Here is a 19,633-nt window from a genome sequence, read left to right on the forward strand (position 1 = left end):
ACGTCACAAAAACTGCAGATTTCATGAAGTGATGTCAGTGCATTGAGAAAATGCAACAGAAAAAAAAAAATTGGACAAAAGAGTATAACTCACTTCTGAATGTGATCCCCAAGGAAGTTGTGAAGACCACCATGATCTCACATGTTTTACACACTAATTAGTGAGAGAAGTGATACAGCATTTCATAGCAACCAGACCTGTCGGGATTGAGTAAGCAAGAGGCAGCAGCTATGAATTTTGACCTGATATGGCAGAAGGTAACAGAGAATGCTGCAGAAGACATATATTGATCTTTAGCACTCAGTCTCCACAACCAGCCAAACATGCAAGGAAGAATGGACTCTGCCACCGTCAACCAACCACCCAGCACCCAACTAACAGTTACAACCAACTCCCACACCAAGTATAACATCCCATAGAAGAACAGACGTTTATAGGACAAATGAAACACATCAGTGTGTTTCCATGGCCGACAACCTTCAGCACACTGTATGATATTGCAGAGAAAGTAAGCTAGTTGTTAATGATTACTATGCTGCCAGAAGTCAACCATCATAAGAATTATATTTATGGCACTCACTTGCAAACGATTACAGTCAACCAGCACTTACCTCACCGCCAATGTCAGGAAAACTAAGCAAGGTGGGTATCTATGTAGATGAGGCTGTCGCAGATGCAAATCCTCCATAAGTGACAACCAAGATATCAGGAAATCTCACTGTCATCATCGATGATAAACATGTCTGGGCACTACTCAACATAGGACCTTCCTTTTCTGTAATGTCAGACACTTACCATCTCAACTAAAGAAGACTATGTTTCATGAAATGAAAGCAACTGTCCTGAAAGTTGATAATGCGAAATACGTCCAGCCACCAGAAAGATGGATTGCAAGAATAACTAACAATGACAGAACACAGCCCTCAAAATCTGTCATTTTAATAGTATCTGGGTTAACCCAAGAACAATGTTGGCAAGTGATAGCCACTCTGCACCAATTTTTGGATGCTTTCAAATCTGGAGTGGGGAAAAGACAGACCAAGTGGTCCACAGTAAAACATGGTATTAACACTGGAGATCATGCATCATTCAGCTAACACTCAAAAAATGTATTGGTTGAGTAATAGATAATCTGGGAGGAAGTGAAGAAGATGCTGCAAGATGACTCCATTGAACCTTCAGAGTGTCCTGGTATTTGTGAAGAAGTGGGACAACATAAGGCATTTCTACACTGACTATCAATGACTGACCAAAATCACAAAGAAGATGTCTATCCATTGCCGGGCATTGATGGCATCCTAGACTGCTTGAAAAGACCAAAGTATTTCTCAACTAAGGGCATGCAGATAGGCTACTGGCAAGGGAAGGTTGAAGAGGTTGACCGTGAAAAAACTATCTTCACAATTACTGATGGCCTTTATAGGTTTAAAGTCATTATACTTGCAACATGTAGTGCTCCAGCCACCTTCAAACGTATTATGGACAACCTGTTTCAACACCTTGAATGGATTATGTGTCTTGCTATCTGGATGACATTGTATTTTTTTCTTTTCAAAAACACTTGAAGAACATCTAAGCCACCTGACAACAGTGTTGAAGTGTGATCAGACTGCAGGCCTCTGTTCAAATCCAAAAAAGTGCCTCCTCACCACCCAAGAAATAATTTCGGGGGAGCTAGTGAATGGTAATGGAGTCCATCCTGATCTAGAGAAAATATGAGCAGTCACAAATTTTCCAACTCATGATGTGAGAAGTTTTCTCGGTATATCCTCTTACTAATGGCAACACATAAAGGACTTCTGTACCAAGGCACATCCTTTGCAAGCTCTAATGCAGCGGCACACCAAATTTTGCTGGACAAAGATGCAAGAGAGATCTTTCCTTCTCCTTAGGGACAATGTATGGCAAGAAAGATCTTACTGATGCTAGCAGTTATGGGATATGTGCAGTACTAGTGCACATTCAGGAAGCTTCTGAAACGGTGAAACGCTTCCAAAGTGCTCTCCCAGTCTGAAATGAAATACTCTACAACTGAGAAAGAGTGCCTTGCAGTTGTTTGGGACATCAGAAAGTTCTGGCTGTATTTATTTGGCAAAACAGTCACCACTGTGTCAAACCATCATTCTCTATGTTGGCTGACTGCCCTGAAGGATCTGTCCGATTGACTGGTGAGATGGGCACAGAGGCTTCAAGGGTACAACATCACAGTGGTATACAAAAATGGATTCACACACAAGGACACTGGCTGTCTCAAGGAATCCTTTGGTAGAACACAGCAATGTTGGTCAAATTTCAGTCATTGCTGCTTTAAATGACATCACTGCTGAACAGTGGGAAGCTCTAGCACTGATGAAAGCCACAAATGCCTTGGAGGAGGAACCAACCAAAAGTGAATTGGAATTAATTAACAGAACATTGTATAAAAGGAACTATGATCTGATTGGGCAGAAATGGTTGCATGTCACACCATCTCATCAATGATCAGCTATCCTGAAGTATTTCAATTTCATTCCAACATCGGGTCACCGCAGATTAGTAAAGACTGTAGACGAAATCAGATCAAGCTATCACTGGTCAGGTATCTACCAAACAATTAGACACTATGCGAGTCACTGTAAGGAATGCCAAGAATGTAAGCACATGCCGCAGTTAGCTCTGGGGCATCTGATATCAATCCCGCCTGCAGCAGTGCCATTCCATGGAATCAACCTCCTGGGGAGGTTCATGAAGTTGACAAATGGGACTCGATGGATGATATTCTGAACCGACAACCTCACCTGCTACACCGTCACTAAAGCTGTGCCACCTGCCGAAGTCCAGACATTGGAATGTTCCTTGTAGAAGACATAATTTTGAAACACAGAGCACCGCATGTGATGATCCCTGATTGTGGAAAAGTTTTCCAATTGACACAAATATCAGGGGTAACTTCACATTGCAGCATCATCCACAAGAAGACAACTGCCTACCATCCACACACAAATGGCCTCACAGAATGCGTTAACAAGACATTGGCAGATATGCTCTCAAAATGTACGCTGATGACAAACAAACATTGGCTTACAATACTGCACGTCATGACATTCACATACTACACAATGAAGCAAGACACCACGAGCTTCACACCGTTCTTTCTGCTCTGTGGTCATGATCCCAAAGTGACAATGGATACACTGTTTCTGTTTCAGCCAGATGGTGCTCAGGATGATTACATGAAACATCTTATTGGCCAGAAATGAAGAAGCAATGCAGCTGTCTCACATACAAACCCTGGATGCCCTGGAGAAAGACAGAGTGCTATAATTCCAAGCACAAGCGACTGAGCTATAACCCAGAAGACTTAAAAAATGGATTTATATGCCTGTGGAAAGTAGGACTGTTGGAAAAGTTACCAAATCACTACTCTGGGTCAGCTACTTCATCACTTGTCAGACATCACATATGAAGTGGAGGATTATGACCCTTCATCAAAAATACAAAAGCACAGAGATCTAGTCCATGTTCTCCATATGAGCCCTACTACAGTCCACAGACACAAATCAATGATGGAAGATTCGAGGAGACTGAAGACCCACGAGACACTATAAAACTTCAATGAAAGGTGCTACCTCTAATACTCAACATAGCAAAAAGGATGTAACAACATGACCAGACGGTGATGATCACCAAGCATCGCCATGCAGAGGACCAGTCACAAAATTTGGATGCTGGGTGCTGTAGTTAGCTCCAATGAGAACTTCTGAAACAGCATGTCACTGATTCTCCTGGAGAGGGGCAATGCTGTAAATGCCGTAAATTATAGTGCATGCAGTATGGCATAGCAGAGGTTAATGCTAATGACTGGCAAGCTGCTGTTCGTCAGTTCAAACCCGATCGCCCGTAATTATCTGTTATTTAGTATTTATAATTTTGCAAAAGGATGAAGTTATAAACAAGATTTGGAACAAGCAGGAGATCTGTGTCAATGCCAGGCCAAGTCAGTTGCAGCCAACAAGGGGACTGTATGGTCAGTGACTTTGCCATGCTTCCGTGACGAAAGATCACACTTGCCGCCAATGCGTGACAGCCTGGAGGAGTAGCACAACCTAATTACGGCAGCCAAAGGGTCACCAACACATTCCAGACAATTTGGCATGGCACAATAACCACAGAAAACAGAACAAATCAGCACAGAGAATCACTATTTACAGACATGTGAAGCAGCCGATCGTCACTGAACAGCTGGCACTGATGTGACGTTGAGCTTGTGCTACTCCTTGCCACACTAATGGCGCAGACATTTCTTCCTCAGCCAGGACATGAACCACTGCCTGCCACTAAGCCTCCAGATGCCACATTTGGCCACCATCCCAGGAGTATGACAGGACATTCCAGCCATCACAGCCCTCGCCAGGGTATCAACAGAAGACCACTACACTCTGAGCACAGACAATAATCACCATCAACGTCCTTGCAGCTCCCACAATCAGCCACACTCATTACAGCCAGGAAACATGGAAACCTGATGACACAGCAGCAACCACCCAGCAGTGGAACACACGGTCAGCAGCTGCAGGTTGTTGACTATGGGGAGATGCTGTCGTAGTCTACTCACTGCCCACTAATGATTGTAATGAAGCCTCAATAAACAAGTCACTGTAACCATCATCAGTCCTCCTCCAACTGCACTGCTTCCTCCCTCAGCACCAGAATCCTAGCCCACATTTAGCTACCAAAGCTGTCCTGTTATAATTTTTTGAAAGTTTTTAAAAATATTTTGTGTGTGTTACGCTTGTATATTTTGAATACTCAAAGTTTGTACAAATACCAGAATTCTGGCATATTCAATGTTTGTATAAATAGCAGAGGTTTAAAATACCGCTTCAGTTGTAAATTACTTTATTTTCACATGACCGGTTTCGGACTGTTATAAGAACATCCTCAGGTGACGCAGCTGTGCTGTGGTCCCCAAGCGCTGCGTATTTTGTATAAATAGCTTGTATAAACATGCTTTCAGTGCTATGTGCTGCATTTCACTGATGACCCTGCTTGTGTTGTTACAAAGTGCTGATGTAAAATAATAATAATAATAATAATAATAATAATAATAATAATAATAATAATCTATTTGCAGCAATGATGGCAGCTTGCTTTAGATGTGGACAAATACAAGTTAATGCAAATGTGTAGGAGCAACATGTTTGTAATCTTTGGATACAACATTAATGGTATGCTACTGGCTCAGCTGCTTCAATGCATCAATTTAATATCAAGGTGTAACACTGAGAGATGACACTAAATGAAAACGAGTACATAATGTCAACTGTAGGGAACGTGGGAATGCTGACTACACCTTGTTGGGAAGCTCAGCACATATATAAAGAAAGCAGTATACAGACTACTTGTGCAACTGATTCTTGAGTACTGCTCAAGTGTCTGGGATCTCCAATTGGTCAGTTTTAGAAAGACATCCAAGCACTTTAGAGACAAGCTGCTAGATTTGTTACCAGTCTATTTAATTAGTATGCAAGTGTTATGGCTCTGTTTCATGAGTTTAGATGGGAATCCTTAAAGCGAAGATGATGATCTTTTCACACAACGCTAGTGAGGAAGTTTAGACAACCAGATAACGGTGCACCAGCAACAGTTTATTTTCCATACCAAGAGTGTTTGAACTAGTTGTAAGCACATTTTTTGCTACTGGTATCTATTTTGCTCATTTTTGCCAATACTGCTTTGACCTCCACCACCATTTTCCAGCACTAGAAACAAAACTTGCTGTTTGTGTGTTGCTCCATTCCACTACGGCAAGAATAGTCACATTCACTGTTTGTGTGACCACAACAGACAAATATTCTTCAGTGAACTGTGTTTAACTCTACATGAAACTTCAACATAGCTTTCCATGTGTATGGTCACATACAAAAATATTATAGCACTTATTGCAGTTCAGATACTGGTCCATCCAAAGAATTTTTCATCTGCTATATAAGGACTGAACGATCAAGAGAATCACAATAATTGTAGTAACAGTAATAAAAGATACAATGATTTCATAGAAAGAAGGAACACAGAAAGTTCAACAAATGTCAGGGAACTGTTTGGAGAAGAATGTACAGATCTGATATGAATAATCAAAAATTCACCAGAATTCTACTGAAAATGGTAAAAATTTGTTAACAAGCCATTAAGTAACCAGAAAGTGGATAGCTTATTAAGAAGGTAGGGACAGGCCAAAAATATAACACATACTATAGTAATAATAATGATAATAATCCATATTATTTCCATTGTTAGATAAAGCTCCCCCCCTCTAGATTTTTCCATGTATTACTATCTTCACTTATATGCAACCACACTGCTGCTGCATGTTTTCTACTGTCATCTACTGTTAGCAAAGAACTTCCTTGGTTCATTCACCTGGATACATGTATCCCCCACACCGTTTTCATTTTCATTACAATTCTAAGAACATATCTTCCACTCCATTGTGTTCTCTGATCCATTTGTTGGTTTTCATGTTTCCATAAATTACAACATGTATCTCTTCTGTGTTTACCGATTCTTATAATTTTCACATTAATAGTGCATGTCTCCCTGCCAGACATCAAAACAAACAATACAAACTGATAGTAAGCTTTCCATTGGCATGTTTTCCTTGTGGATTCTCCTAATTTAAGGGCATAAAAACTTCCTCTACAAATTTTGAAAATAGTTTTAGCGATATGGAACCACCTTTTCTTGGTTTCTCTTGTGCTTCTGAATTTCCCACTATCCTCATGATGTGTAATGGAAGCTGTGGTGTTGATGTATAAATTCTTCAGTTTACCAATAGAGATTTAATCAATGCCTGTTTCTCTTGGACTGTTAGTATAGATTAATTTAAGCTATGTCAAATGTTTTCTCAAAAATCCACGAATCACACACAAAGTGGTACTTGCATTCACTACTATGTTCTATCATTTCATTCACAACTTGCAGATTGTCCATGGTGCTATAACCACTTCTGATGTCAGCTAGGTCCTTTATCTGATTAAATTCCAGTTTCGTATCTGCCCGCAGCTTCACCTTTTCTTTAGAAACTCCATCATCTTCATGCCTCAAACAACTTTATACAACTCATCTGGAACTACTAACTGATGTAATTATTTTCATTACTATCACTGTTTTTGATTCATTTCTTGAACTATACAAATACATGATGAAATTGTGGAAAGTTATGTACAATTTATCTCTGTTAATTAGTGTGACATGTGCCATCTTAACTGATGACAGGGTTTTTTAACCAACATCAGTTTCTATTTTCTTTTTTGCATACTCTTACTGTTTCTAGTTATTTTTAAAACCAATTTTTCATTTTATCTTCCCACATCCTCTCATAGACTTTAATGAATAGCTTTGATTCGGTATATTCTGTCATGTTCCTATTATTGTTCACTTGAAACTCTACCTCTCTAATAGCTGCCTTAAATCATTCGAGATTTTCTTTTGCTTTGAAAATTAATTGCTGTTTTAATGAGTACCATCAATAAAAAATATTCTCTATGTTTCTAAGAATCTAAACGCATTTAATTTAATTTGATGACAATGTTGTTGTGGTCTTCAGTGTGAAGACTGGTTTCATGCATCTCTCCACACCAGTTTATCCCGTGCAAGTCTCTTCTTCTCTCATCTCTGAATGACTACTACATCCTACACCTGTTTGAACCTGCTTATTGTATCACCTCTTGGTCTCCCTTTACTATTTTTACCCTCTTCACTTCCCTCCAAAAGCAAACAGATAATTCTTTGACGCCTAAGTAAGTATCCTATAAACTGATTGCTTTTTCTTTTAGTCAATTTGTGCTATAATTTTTTCCCCTCATTCGATTCTGTTATAACCTGTAATCACCAATAATTGCGTGGATATTCAAACACACTCACTTAGAAACAATAGCTCGTTACATGATAACAATTCAGTATCTCTTATTCGAACTGCCGTGCCGTGACATGCGGCTGGCGCCGTTCGTAGCTAGGTGGTGCTCCCGCGCTCAGCCGAGTTGCGGAGCGCCTCTATTGCCATTTGCGCGTACTGTCGCGGCGGCACTGTTAGATGTCGTGGCGCTGTCACAACACTTTCCCCCCCTTGAAAAAAAAAACACTCACTTCCTTGGAGACATGGACAGTGCGGAGACATCCATGGCTTCTGGTGAGGCCCCGAGAAGATCCCGCGGAGAGACAAAAGAGTATGGTCGAAAATGTCCAGGATGGAAGCTCATGCGTGGAACGTGCCTCCTGGACGAGATGATGGGTGAAAACTCCGGAGCAGCATCCATAGGTGTCATGGACCTGGGGCTGTGCTCCAGCGAGATGGGTCCCGGAGAAGGCGGCGTCGCGACTGGGGCCGGTTCCGGCGTACTCGGAAGCAGTAGCGACGTCGGCTGCATCAACACGTACGGTAGATCGGCAGCAGCGACAGGACTGGCTTCTCGGGCTGGTGGAGGCGAAGGAAGGGGCGGTGGCACCGGCGTGGCCACCACTCATGGGCGCATCTGGTCGTAATGGCGAAAAATCATGCCGTCGTCCGTACGTATTTCACAAAGCCAGCGGCCACGAAGAGCCTTGACCACCCCTGGAATCCATTTAGGGCGAGACCCATACCTCGTGCCCACACGTCGGCACCCACCGAGTATTTTCTCGCACTAGGGGACACAGCACAAGGCATGACAGGGTGAAGCAGGTGCAGTAGAGTGCGCGGTTGGCGGCCATGCAAGAGTTCAGCAGGGCTGCGATCACCCAGAGGCATGAAGCGATAAGAACTCAGAAATTGCAGCAGAGCATCATCTGTGGAAAAATCACTAAGGAATTTTTTCATCTGGCTTTTGAAAGTGCGAACAAGGCGCTCGACCTCCCCATTCGATTGCGGATGGAAGGGCAGTGCTGTAACATGATGAATCCCTGGTTCAGTACAAAAATCACGAAGGCCTGCGAAGAGAACTGAGGGCCATTGTCCGTGATCATCGTGGATGGAAGACCTTCTAGTGCAAAGATTTTGGACAAAGCCAGCGTCGTCGCCTCAGTGGTGGGCGACGGACATCGAACAACAAACAGAAACTTCAAGAAGGTGTCAATCAACAGTAGCCAATAAGTACTGAGGAAGGGGCCGGCAAAGTCAGCGTGCACCCGTTCCCATGGCTGTGCCGGATCAGGCCACGGAAAGGGCATTGTACGAGGTGCAGCCAGTTGTTGAGCACACTGACCACACGCAGCAACCATGTGGGCGATGCCCGAATCAATACCGGGCCAATAAACGTGCCTGCGGGCCAGGGACTTAATCCGAGATATACCCCAATGGCCTTCATGCAACAGGTTGAGGAGATCTTTGCGAAGAGAGGCTGGCACCACGAACCGTGGAGATGCGCCATCCGTGGCCAGAAGAACAACACCATCACGAACAGACAGACGAAGGCGCAAGGCATGGTAGTTGCGAAGGGGATCCGATGCCCGGCCCTTGGTCCTGTCCGGCCAACCCCGTTGAACAAAACCAATCACCTGACGCAGGACCGGGCCCCGCGCAGTAGCCGACGCGACCTGCGAACCTGAAAGTGGAAAACCCTCAACCGCACGACGCTCTTCCTCATCAATGTGGAAACAGAGTAGTTCATCTCGATCGAAAACCGGGTCGGGGCCCATCGGCAAACGCGACAACGCGTCAGCGTTGGCGTGCTGGGCCGTGGGGCGATAGTGAATCTCATAGTGAAAACGAGACAAGTATAAGGCCCAACGTTGCAGGCGGTGAGCTGCCTTATCTGGAAGCTACGCCGATGGGCTGAACAGAGAGACCAGCGGCTTGTGGTCGGTGATGAGGTGAAACTTAGAACCATACAAAAAAACGCTGAACTTTTTTAGAGCATAAATGATAGCGAGCGCCTCGTTTCGATTTGAGAGTAACGCCGTTGCCCATCGTTGAGGGTCTTGGAAGCATAGGCGATGGGTCGTTCCGACCCATCCTCATACCGATGGGCGAGAACAGCCCCTAGGCCATACTGTGACGCGTCAGTCGCCAGAACGAAGTGCTGACCCGGACGGAATGTGGCAAGACAAGGTGCCAACTGCAAATGAGCCTTCAGGCGGACAAAAGCCTGCTCACACTCGTCGGACCAACAGAAAGGGACGTTTTTGCGTAACAGCTGATGCAGAGGATGAGCTACCGCCGCCGCGGATGGAATGAATTTGTGATAATAAGCAATCTTGCCTAGAAACACCTGAAGTTCTTTGACAGTAGACGGCCGGGGTAGAGCATTAATGGCCGCAACGTGCTGACGTAGAGGACGTATACCCTCACGGGACAAGTGGAAACCAAGATACACAATGGAGGGTTGGAAGAACTGTGACTTGTCCAGATTGCATCTCAACCCAGCCGAATGCAAAACCCGTAACAGTGAACGCAAATTGCGAAGGTGCTCCTCAGTGGAGGCCCCCGTGACAACAATGTCATCCAGATAGTTTATGCAGTCGGGAACGGATGCCATGAGCTGTTCCAAAAACCGCTGAAAAATGGCCGGCGCGCTAGCGACGCCAAATGGTAACCGCTGGTACTGATACAACCCACAAGGAGTGTTGATGACGAGAAATTCCTTGGAAGAGGCATCCAACGGCAACTGATGGTATACCTCCGATAAGTCAAGTTTGGAAAAGAACTGGCCCCCAGCGAGCTTGGTAAATAACTCCTCAGGATGGGGAAGAGGATAAGCGTCAATGAGGCTCTGAGCGTTGACAGTGGCTTTAAAATCACCACACAATCGCAGACTCCCGTTTGGTTTAGAAACCACCACGATTGGCGATGCCCATTCGCTGGAGGTAACAGGAAGGAGAATCCCTGAAGCTATTAACCTGTCTATCTCAGCCTTCACAGGTGCACGCAACGCCACCGGAATAGGGTGTGCCCGGAAAAACTTAGGGCGAGCTGTAGGTTTAAGAGTAATGTGGGCTTCAAAATCCTTGGCACGACTCAGACCAGCAGAGAACACGGACAAAAATTCAGAACACAATCCATCCAGCTGTTGATACGGAATATCCTCAGATATGAGGTGCACATCATCATCAATGGAGAACCCGAACAACTGGAAAGCATCATAACCGAACAGGTTTACAGGGCCCGCATGATCCACCACATAAAACGTGAGGGGCCTAACAACAGACTTGTAGGCAGTGGAAGCATCAAACTGGGCAATGATAGGAATTTTCTGTTTATTATAAGTTCTCAGATTTCGCACAACTGGAGACAAGGGAGGGGAGCCCAACTCCAAATATGTGCGAGAATTAATGAGAGTTACTGCAGAGCCAATGTCCACTTGCATGCGAATGTCTTTATCCAGAACACGAACAGTAACAATTAACTTATTTGTTTGAGAAAGCACACAGTTAACATCCATGTCCGATGCCTCGTTCTCGTCGACAGGAACTTTAAGGGACTGACACGCAGAAGCAATGTGGCCTTTTTTGCTACATGAATTACATGTGGCCCAACGTTTTGGACACGCGGCCCTGTCATGCTGTACGAAACAACGTGGACAAGAAGGAAGTGCGGAACGAACCTGCTTCTGTGGCTGCTGTTTTCGCTGCGAGCGTTGCGGCCCAACGCGACGTTGTTTACGTGAGTGAACCGCCACCACATCTTCGTTCTCCTGTGAAACAGGCAAATTGTCCGTGTCAAAAGTTGACTGTACAGTGCCTACATCACACCACGCGTCTATTTGTGCGCCAGCAGCGCGAGACACTTCAAAGGATTGAGCGATGCTTAGAACTTCCGACAACAACGGGTTTGGCAGTTGTAGGGCACGTTGCCGAACTTCTTTATCAGGAGCAAGCCATAGAATAGCATCCCTAACCATTGAATCAGCATAAGACTCATGATGAGTGTCCGTGACAAACTGACATTTCCTACTCAGACCGTGTAGTTCCGCCGCCCAAGCCTGGTAAGATTGATGGGGCTGTTTACGACACCGGTAGAACGCCACGCGGGCTGCAACGACGTGGGTGTTTTTTCGGTAATAGTTAGACAATAAGTCACACATTTCTTGGAAGGACAGAGAGGCAGGTTCCCGCAGAGGGGCTAACTGAGATAGCAGCTGATAGATCCGTGGGGAAATCCAAGATAGAAATAATGACTTACACATAGGAGCGCCGACAACGCCAAAAGCCAAGAAGTGTTGCCGCAAACACTTCTCATAATCCTCCCAGTCTTCAGCAGCCTCGTCGTAAGGAGGGAATGGAGGCGGAGAAGAGGAAGACAGACGATGAGTAAGCGACATCGACAACGCCTGAATAGCAGCTGTCAGCTGTGTTTGTTGTTCAATGAGCGCTTGCATAAGCTGTTCCATGTCTGCCCCGTCACGAACACACAAATCCACAACGCAGTGAAAATATCCGACCTCGTCGCCAAGAAGTGTTATAACCTGTAACCACCAAAAATTGCGTAGATATTCAAACACACTCACTTAGAAACAATAGCTCGTTACATGATAACAACTCAGTATATCTTATTCGAACTGCCGTGCCGTGACATGCGGCCGGCGCCGTTCGTAGCTAGGTGGCGCTCCCGCGCTCAGCCGAGTTGCGGAGCGCCTCTATCGCCGTTTGCGCGTACTGTCGTGGCGGCACTGTTAAATGTCGTGGCACTGTCACAACAGATTCAGTGTCTCCTCATTAGTTACTTCATCTACTTATCCAATCTTCGGCATTCTTCCGTAGCAACACATATCAAAATCTGCTCTCTCATCTTGTCTAAGCTGCTTATTGCCCATATTTAACATTTTCAGAAAAGACTTCCTAACATTCAAATTTACACTGATGAGCCAAAACATTATGACCATCTGCTTAATCGCTTGTTTGACTGTCTTTGGAATGAAATACATCACTGATTCTGTGTATCAGGGATCCAACAGTTCGTTGGTAGGTTTGTGGAGATATTTGGCATTAGATGTCTACACACAAGTCCTGTAATTTGCTTAAATAACGGGCCACTGATTTGCGCACATGGTGATGGCACCCGATAGCAACCCATATGGGTTCCATAGCATTTACATCAGCTGAATTTGATCACCCGAGACATCAACATTAGATCACTATGATGTTCCTCAAATCACTGTAGCATGGCTCTCATTTCCACTTTCCATCTTTCACTTCTTTGTTTGGTACTGGCTTGACATAGGAGCTTATGATATTCATGCGGCCACTCTCTTTTTCTGGAAGGTCTGTTTAATTTTCTTATAGGTGGAATCTATCTTTCCCTTGTTTCCCTTGATAGTACATGCCTTACAGCCTTGCATTTTTCCTCTAGCCATTTCTGCTTAGTCACTTTGTACTTTTTGCAAATCTCATTTTTTAGACATGTGTACTCCCCTTTTGACTGCTTCATTTGCTGCGTTGTTGTATTTCTCCTTTTTGTAGCAGGACTTTGAATTTCGCCGCGCTACACTCGTTCCCTCAGATAAAAAATATCCCGTCGCATTGGTATGAGCGCTCGACGGCAGAGAAACTACTAAAATTGTAACTCTTTTTTGTTTTCTATCCGTTTCAATTGTCTCTTGTTAGCCGAAGCTTAAGGCAGACGTGATCTGATGCTGACGTAAAAACTTAATGGCTAATCTTGATCGGATTGTAATGTGTAGACATTGTGGGAGTTGTTAAGAAATTCGGAGGATGGAAGTAGCAAAGTGAATTAAATTGCATACAGTATCAAGATGATTTTAATTGGTATAAATTAGTGATTCCTGGACTATTGCAAGATTTCGGAGCAGATTTTTCACGCAGAAATGAAGGAGATTTTTGAAGACCTGGACGCCGCCCGAAAGAAGATAAGTTAACCTGGTAAAGGATGATCTCTCATCTACGCCACTTCCCCCTGTCAGTTACATTCTGTTATTCTCTGTTCCTTTTCAGTAATTTTTGTAGTGGACATTGGTTTAACTTTTGCTCAAAAACGCCACAAGGACCACCCCAACAATAGCTTTTCCGAATAACGAAGTCCGATCTGCATTTCTTTCATTCTTTCCCTTTTTCACGGTCTCTCTTCTCCATTTATTAACCACTACATTTTGTTAATGAAAACCAATATGATACATGTTAGTCAAGAATTTTTTCTAGTCCTTGCCTTCTTACCTATTTGATCCTCTGCTGCTTCCACTATTTCATCTTCCAAAGCTACCCATTTGTCCTCTATTACTTTCCTTTTGCCCTGTTTCAGTAAGTCCTTGTCTAATGCTTGTTCTAAAACTCCAAACAAACTCTGGGCTCTTAACTAATCCAGGTTTCGTATCCTTCCTGCATTTTCTTCAGTTTTCATCTGCAGTTCATAACTAATGAACTACAGTTAGCGCTCGCATCTGCCCATAGAAAAGTCTTTGTTTAACATATGGTTACAAAAGCTTTGTTATACCATTTAATGTGGTACACATCTCTATTCTTAGATAAATTCTCAGAGTCAATACGCCTGAAGTTTTTCATTCTAGCTTTGTTCTATTTTTTTTATTCTCCATCTTTTGTGTCTATGAACAATTGCAACTCTAAAGTTGCTTAGGATCATCACACCATGTACAATTTCTTTGTTGTTTGATAAAATATGGTCCAATTCACTTTTAGTTCCATTTGGTTCTTGCCAGGCCCATTTTTTTCTTCTAGAAGTATAGGACAAACACACTGTTTTCAGCAAGTTCTGCTAATGTGTGACCTCTGGTATTTCTAGTATTAAACACAAAATTATTCGCTGGTGTTGGTTTAGTTTTTGTTCTACTTTTGCGTTCATATCCTCCATCATTATCTTGTACTGAAACTGTTCTCAAGCTATAAAAAATTTGGTGATTACAAAAGTTGAGAAGTGGTTCATGAGACTGCTGAATACATCGCTTGCACAGAAATATTGTCAAGTACTTATACAAACAAGCATACCCTTTCCAAGAAAACCTGGATTTGGCATAGTCTTAAATCAAGGAAATGTAAAACATCTATGCATAAATGTTTTCATACTTTTTCTTATGAAGTATTGTTAGCGTGTGTACACTGATGAAGCAATAAGAACTTACCAATAAGATGAACTATACTTCTTCCCATTCAATGTGACAACTGATTTGAAAAGCTTCTCTTCCTGTTGTGTGTTGTAAATGGGTTGCTTCAATCCTTGTTTCCGTGACCACATTAATAGTCGTGTTTTTGGTAAATCTGTGTCAGAAGCATAATCATTTCTCCTAAATACACATTTCCATTCAGTGATGTTTTCTTCTTCCTCTGAAAGTTTCCTTTTTTTGGCAGCTGGTTGCAAAGAAGAAGGAACTACATCTTCTCTTGTTAATAAACCAAGTTGTCTATATTCTGCTTGTTTATTGCAGCAATACTCCTTTAAATCCCAGAGTGAACTGCAATAGGTAAAACAATGGTTAGCATTATGTCTGAGTGTAACATTTAGTGATAATGTGCATTGTGTGTCACTATGTACATACTATTTACTGCATGATAAGGAAAGTTCTGTCAGAATGTAAATAATTTAGGACATAAGGAGACAGCTCACCAAATAATGGAATCGTTGAGGTGTCAAAAGGGATACAAAAAAAAAAAAAGAGTGAAAACTTTTTACACACACACACACACACACACACACACACACACACACACACACACCGCTATGCTGTGCCAGTGGAACATGCAATGATTGTATGTTCAGTTGGCACAGTGTAGTGGCATAGATGTGCCAGCCTCCTTTTTCTCCTATCATTTTTTATCACATAAAACAGGTGTTCACCAAAAACTTATAACTGAGAAGAGTGCATGTAACATCAAAATTTTACATAAACTAATACTCTTCACATACAAGAGTTAAAAAAAGGTATGCATGTTTTGGGAGATGGTAGTATGGTCCAAAACAAGAAAATGTCCATCAAACATGGCCTCTTAAATGCATACCTTAAGAGCCATGAGCATTTGTTCACCCTCCGTATTGTCAAACACCTACCTTCTACTGCAACTGAATGAGATAGCACAGTGGTTAGCACACTGAAGTTGCTTTTGGGACGATGACAGTTCAAAACCTGCATCCCGCCTTCCTGATTTAGGTTTTCTGTGATTTCCCAAAATGTTGGGACAGTTCCTTTAAAGGGGCATGGCTAACTTTCTTTCCTATCCTTGAATCAATCTGAGCTTGTGCTCCATCTGTAATGACCTTGATGCTGATATGACATTAAATGCTAATTTCTCTCTTTCTTCTGCTGCATGCTCTTTGCTTTCATGTTTCCCTGTTTTGAGGGGACCAAACCAAGAAAAAAATGTACAGTAAACACGGTCTCTAAAACGCATATCTTAAGAGCTATGGCCATTTGTTCATTTTCACCACTGTGAAACACATTTCTTCTCCTGAACAAGTGTTTGTAAGCATTTCAGAACCCATGTTTACTGGACATTTTCTTCTCGTTTCAGTCCATACTCTCATCTTTCACAATATGGAATACTTTTTTAATGCACAGTACATTTAATAAATATCTACTTTAACATGGGAGCTCATGTTATGTTTGGCTTATGCTTTAATTTCAGCAACTGACTGTTTTCAGAAAGTTGTTTACAGTAAAAAACATAGCACTAGTGCCTTCTCCCATCCCTCCCCTTCATCATCACATGCCTCTTCCCGACCCTGGTCTTGTGTGTGAGAGTTGTACTTAAATGAATGTGTGAGTTTTCAAAGCTGAACATTTCCAACATTATTTTTCATTATGTCTGTCTGTGACTCAACACCTCCATTAAGAGAATAGTGAACTATCTTCCCCATACTGTTGTTATTCCAGCCTGGGCTTTCCATTTTTTGATTTCATAAAAACAATGTAAAGATTTATATCTTTATCATTCACCAAGAACAACATGTTTCAACACAGGTATTACAATCAACATCCTATGAAGATGGATTGCACCTTAAAGATGAATTTGCAAAGGTATCCCATGCAAATATGCATAAAAAGGAAAGATATTTTTATGCTACTCTTCAATTATAAATTACAAAATGAAGTACTTTTGGTGTAATCAAATACAACAGTCTTAATTAGCCTCCAACAGTCAATATGGCCACTGGGTAACTCAAGATACAGCCAATTCAGATCCTGACATGGCAGTAATTTTCAGTACCAGTATGTGGCTAACAGTGGATCAAGTTTGTTAACATCATATCAATATCCAGAATTAAACCTGAAATCTGTGTGCAGTGTCTTATCAAATGGGAGAAGATGACAGTAATGGTGATCATTCATCTGTCAGATATGAGTGCTAAGCTAGGGAGCCTAATGATGGGATTTAAGGGTATTAAGTTTTAGGCTGTATCATGTTTGGCCCAATATCTTCTCTCCCTCTCTCTCTTGTCATAATTAATACAAATGAGCAATAAACTACATTAAATAGTTACTCTTAAAATAAAACATTCTTGTGTTCTGAAAGGAAAAGTGCAAAACCATATTTACAGCAAAAATTCACAACTGGTAAACTTGCAGGCTATACTGTTTGGAAAAAAAAAGAGGTATTGGATACAGTTAATGGCTATAGGACAATTGAGAACATCCATAGAACATATTGTGAAACAGTACACTGACACAAACACTGAATTTTTTTCCTCTAATATGCAATATTTCTGAATGAATTATCTTCCTTTATGGCCTCCGTTATTCAGCCACATATTTTCAACTCGTTGTTTTGTTTTGTTTTAATTATGACAGTAAATCCTTCAGTCCTGAAAACAGATATTAAGCTGACTCCACATCAGTTGCTTTAGTTTTTATTGTTAATTGTTGGCTTCTTAATTAGATTTAAACATTTCACTGACAGTGCCATCACCAAAGATGAAGCATTAATGGTTAAACAGTGTATTTTATGGGGCTCAACAAACTCTATCCTGTTTTCACTTTCTTGATTGTGACCAATGCTAAATGTTATCAAAAATAGGCAAATATTGTGTTTTGCTCACCCATTCAGTGACTTCCAGACTGATAAATTAGTGTAAGATTGTTAAAGTAACGAACCAACAACTCACCAAACAGCAGAGGTGTTGAGTCATCAACTAGGATATAAACAAGAGACAGAACTTTTCAAGCTTTCGGATGAATCCTTCTACAGAGCTACAAAGTGCACATGCGTGTATGTGCACGCACAGAGGTGTAAGCTTTATTGTCCTGGCTGACTGCACTGTGATCCAGCACTGCTGCTCGACTGGGGTTAGATTTGATTTTGGGGAAACTGATTTGGGGAGAAAAGAGTCAGTGAAGAGAGAGACAGTTGGGTACGGGTGACTGACAGCTGGGATACACGGACAGAAGGCGCACGCAATACGAAAATGACACCAGTGAGTTCATTTTGGGTACAGGTAGGAGGAGTCGTGCACAGTGCACAATGATGGGAAAGAGTGGACTGAAAAGGGAGGTAGAATGGAGGAAAAGTACGCTGTGGAGAGGAGTATGTAAGTGCAAGCCAAGTGAAGTTAGGGTCCTGGGGCAGGGATGGAGCTGCGTGTGAGACAGTAACTAGCGGGAATTGAGGCCAGGACGATTATAGGATCAATGAATAAGTTGCAAGGACAATTTCCATCTATGGACTTCAGAAAAGCTGTTGTTGCAGGGAAGGATCTACATCTACATCCGTACTCCGCAAGCCACCTGACGGTGTGTAGCGGAGGGTACCTTGAGTACCTCTATCGGTTCTCCCTTCTATTCCAGTCTCGTATTGTTTGTGAAAAGAAGGATTGTCGGTATGCCTCTGTGTGGGCTCTCATCTCTCTGATTTTATCCTCATAGTCTCTTCGCGAGATATACGTAGGAGGGAGCAATATACTGCTTGACCCCTCAGTGAAGGTATGTTCTCGAAACTTCCACAAAAGCCCGTACCGAGCTATGAGCATCTCTCCTGCAGTCTTCCACTGGAGTTTATCTATCTCCGTTGGATCTTCTCTACCTCTTCTATCAACCCTATCTGGTACGGATCACGCACTGGTGAGCAACATTCAAGCAGTGGGCGAACAAGTGTACTTTAACCTACTTCCTTTGTTTTTGGATTGCATTTCCTTAGAATTCTTCCAATGAATCTCATTCTGGCATCTGCTTTACCGACGATCAACTTTATATGATCATTCCATTTTAAATCACTCCTAATACCTACTCCCAGATAATTCACAGAATTAGCTGCTTCCATTTGCTGACCTGCTGTATTGTAGCTAAATGATAAAGGATCTTTCTTTCTATGTATTCACAGCGCATTACACTTATCTACATTGAGATTCAATTGACATTCCCTGCACCATATGTCAATTTGTTGCAGATCCTTCTGCATTTCCTTACAATTTTCCATCGTTACAACCTCTCGATATACCACAGCGTCATCCGCAAAAAGCCTCAGTGAACTTCCGATGTTATCCACAAGGTCATTTATGTACATTGCGAATAGCAACGGTCCTACGACACTCCCCTGCAGCACACCTGAAATCACTCTTACTTTAGAAGACTTCTCTCCTTTGAGAATGACATGCTGCGTTCTGTTATCAAGGAACTCTTCAATCCAATCACACAACTGGTCTGATAGTCCATATGCTCTTACTTTGTTCATTAAACGACTGTGGGGAACTGTATTGAACGCCTTGCGGAAGTCAAGAAATGCAGCA

General features: G+C 42.4%; 1 protein-coding gene across 1 annotated transcript in view; it reads right to left on the minus strand.

The window, feature by feature from the left end:
- The window catches only part of LOC124594798 (tRNA-dihydrouridine(20) synthase [NAD(P)+]-like), an 80,667-nt gene that overhangs the window by 4,446 nt on the left and 56,588 nt on the right, over nucleotides 1-19,633 (minus strand). The window contains exon 5 of the mRNA XM_047133218.1: nucleotides 15,042-15,371. Coding sequence (XP_046989174.1) covers nucleotides 15,042-15,371 — 330 coding nt within the window. The remainder of the gene's footprint in view (nucleotides 1-15,041; nucleotides 15,372-19,633) is intronic.

The sequence above is a fragment of the Schistocerca americana genome, chromosome 2 (assembly GCF_021461395.2).
Source record: "Schistocerca americana isolate TAMUIC-IGC-003095 chromosome 2, iqSchAmer2.1, whole genome shotgun sequence".
Lineage (NCBI taxonomy): Eukaryota > Metazoa > Arthropoda > Insecta > Orthoptera > Acrididae > Schistocerca > Schistocerca americana.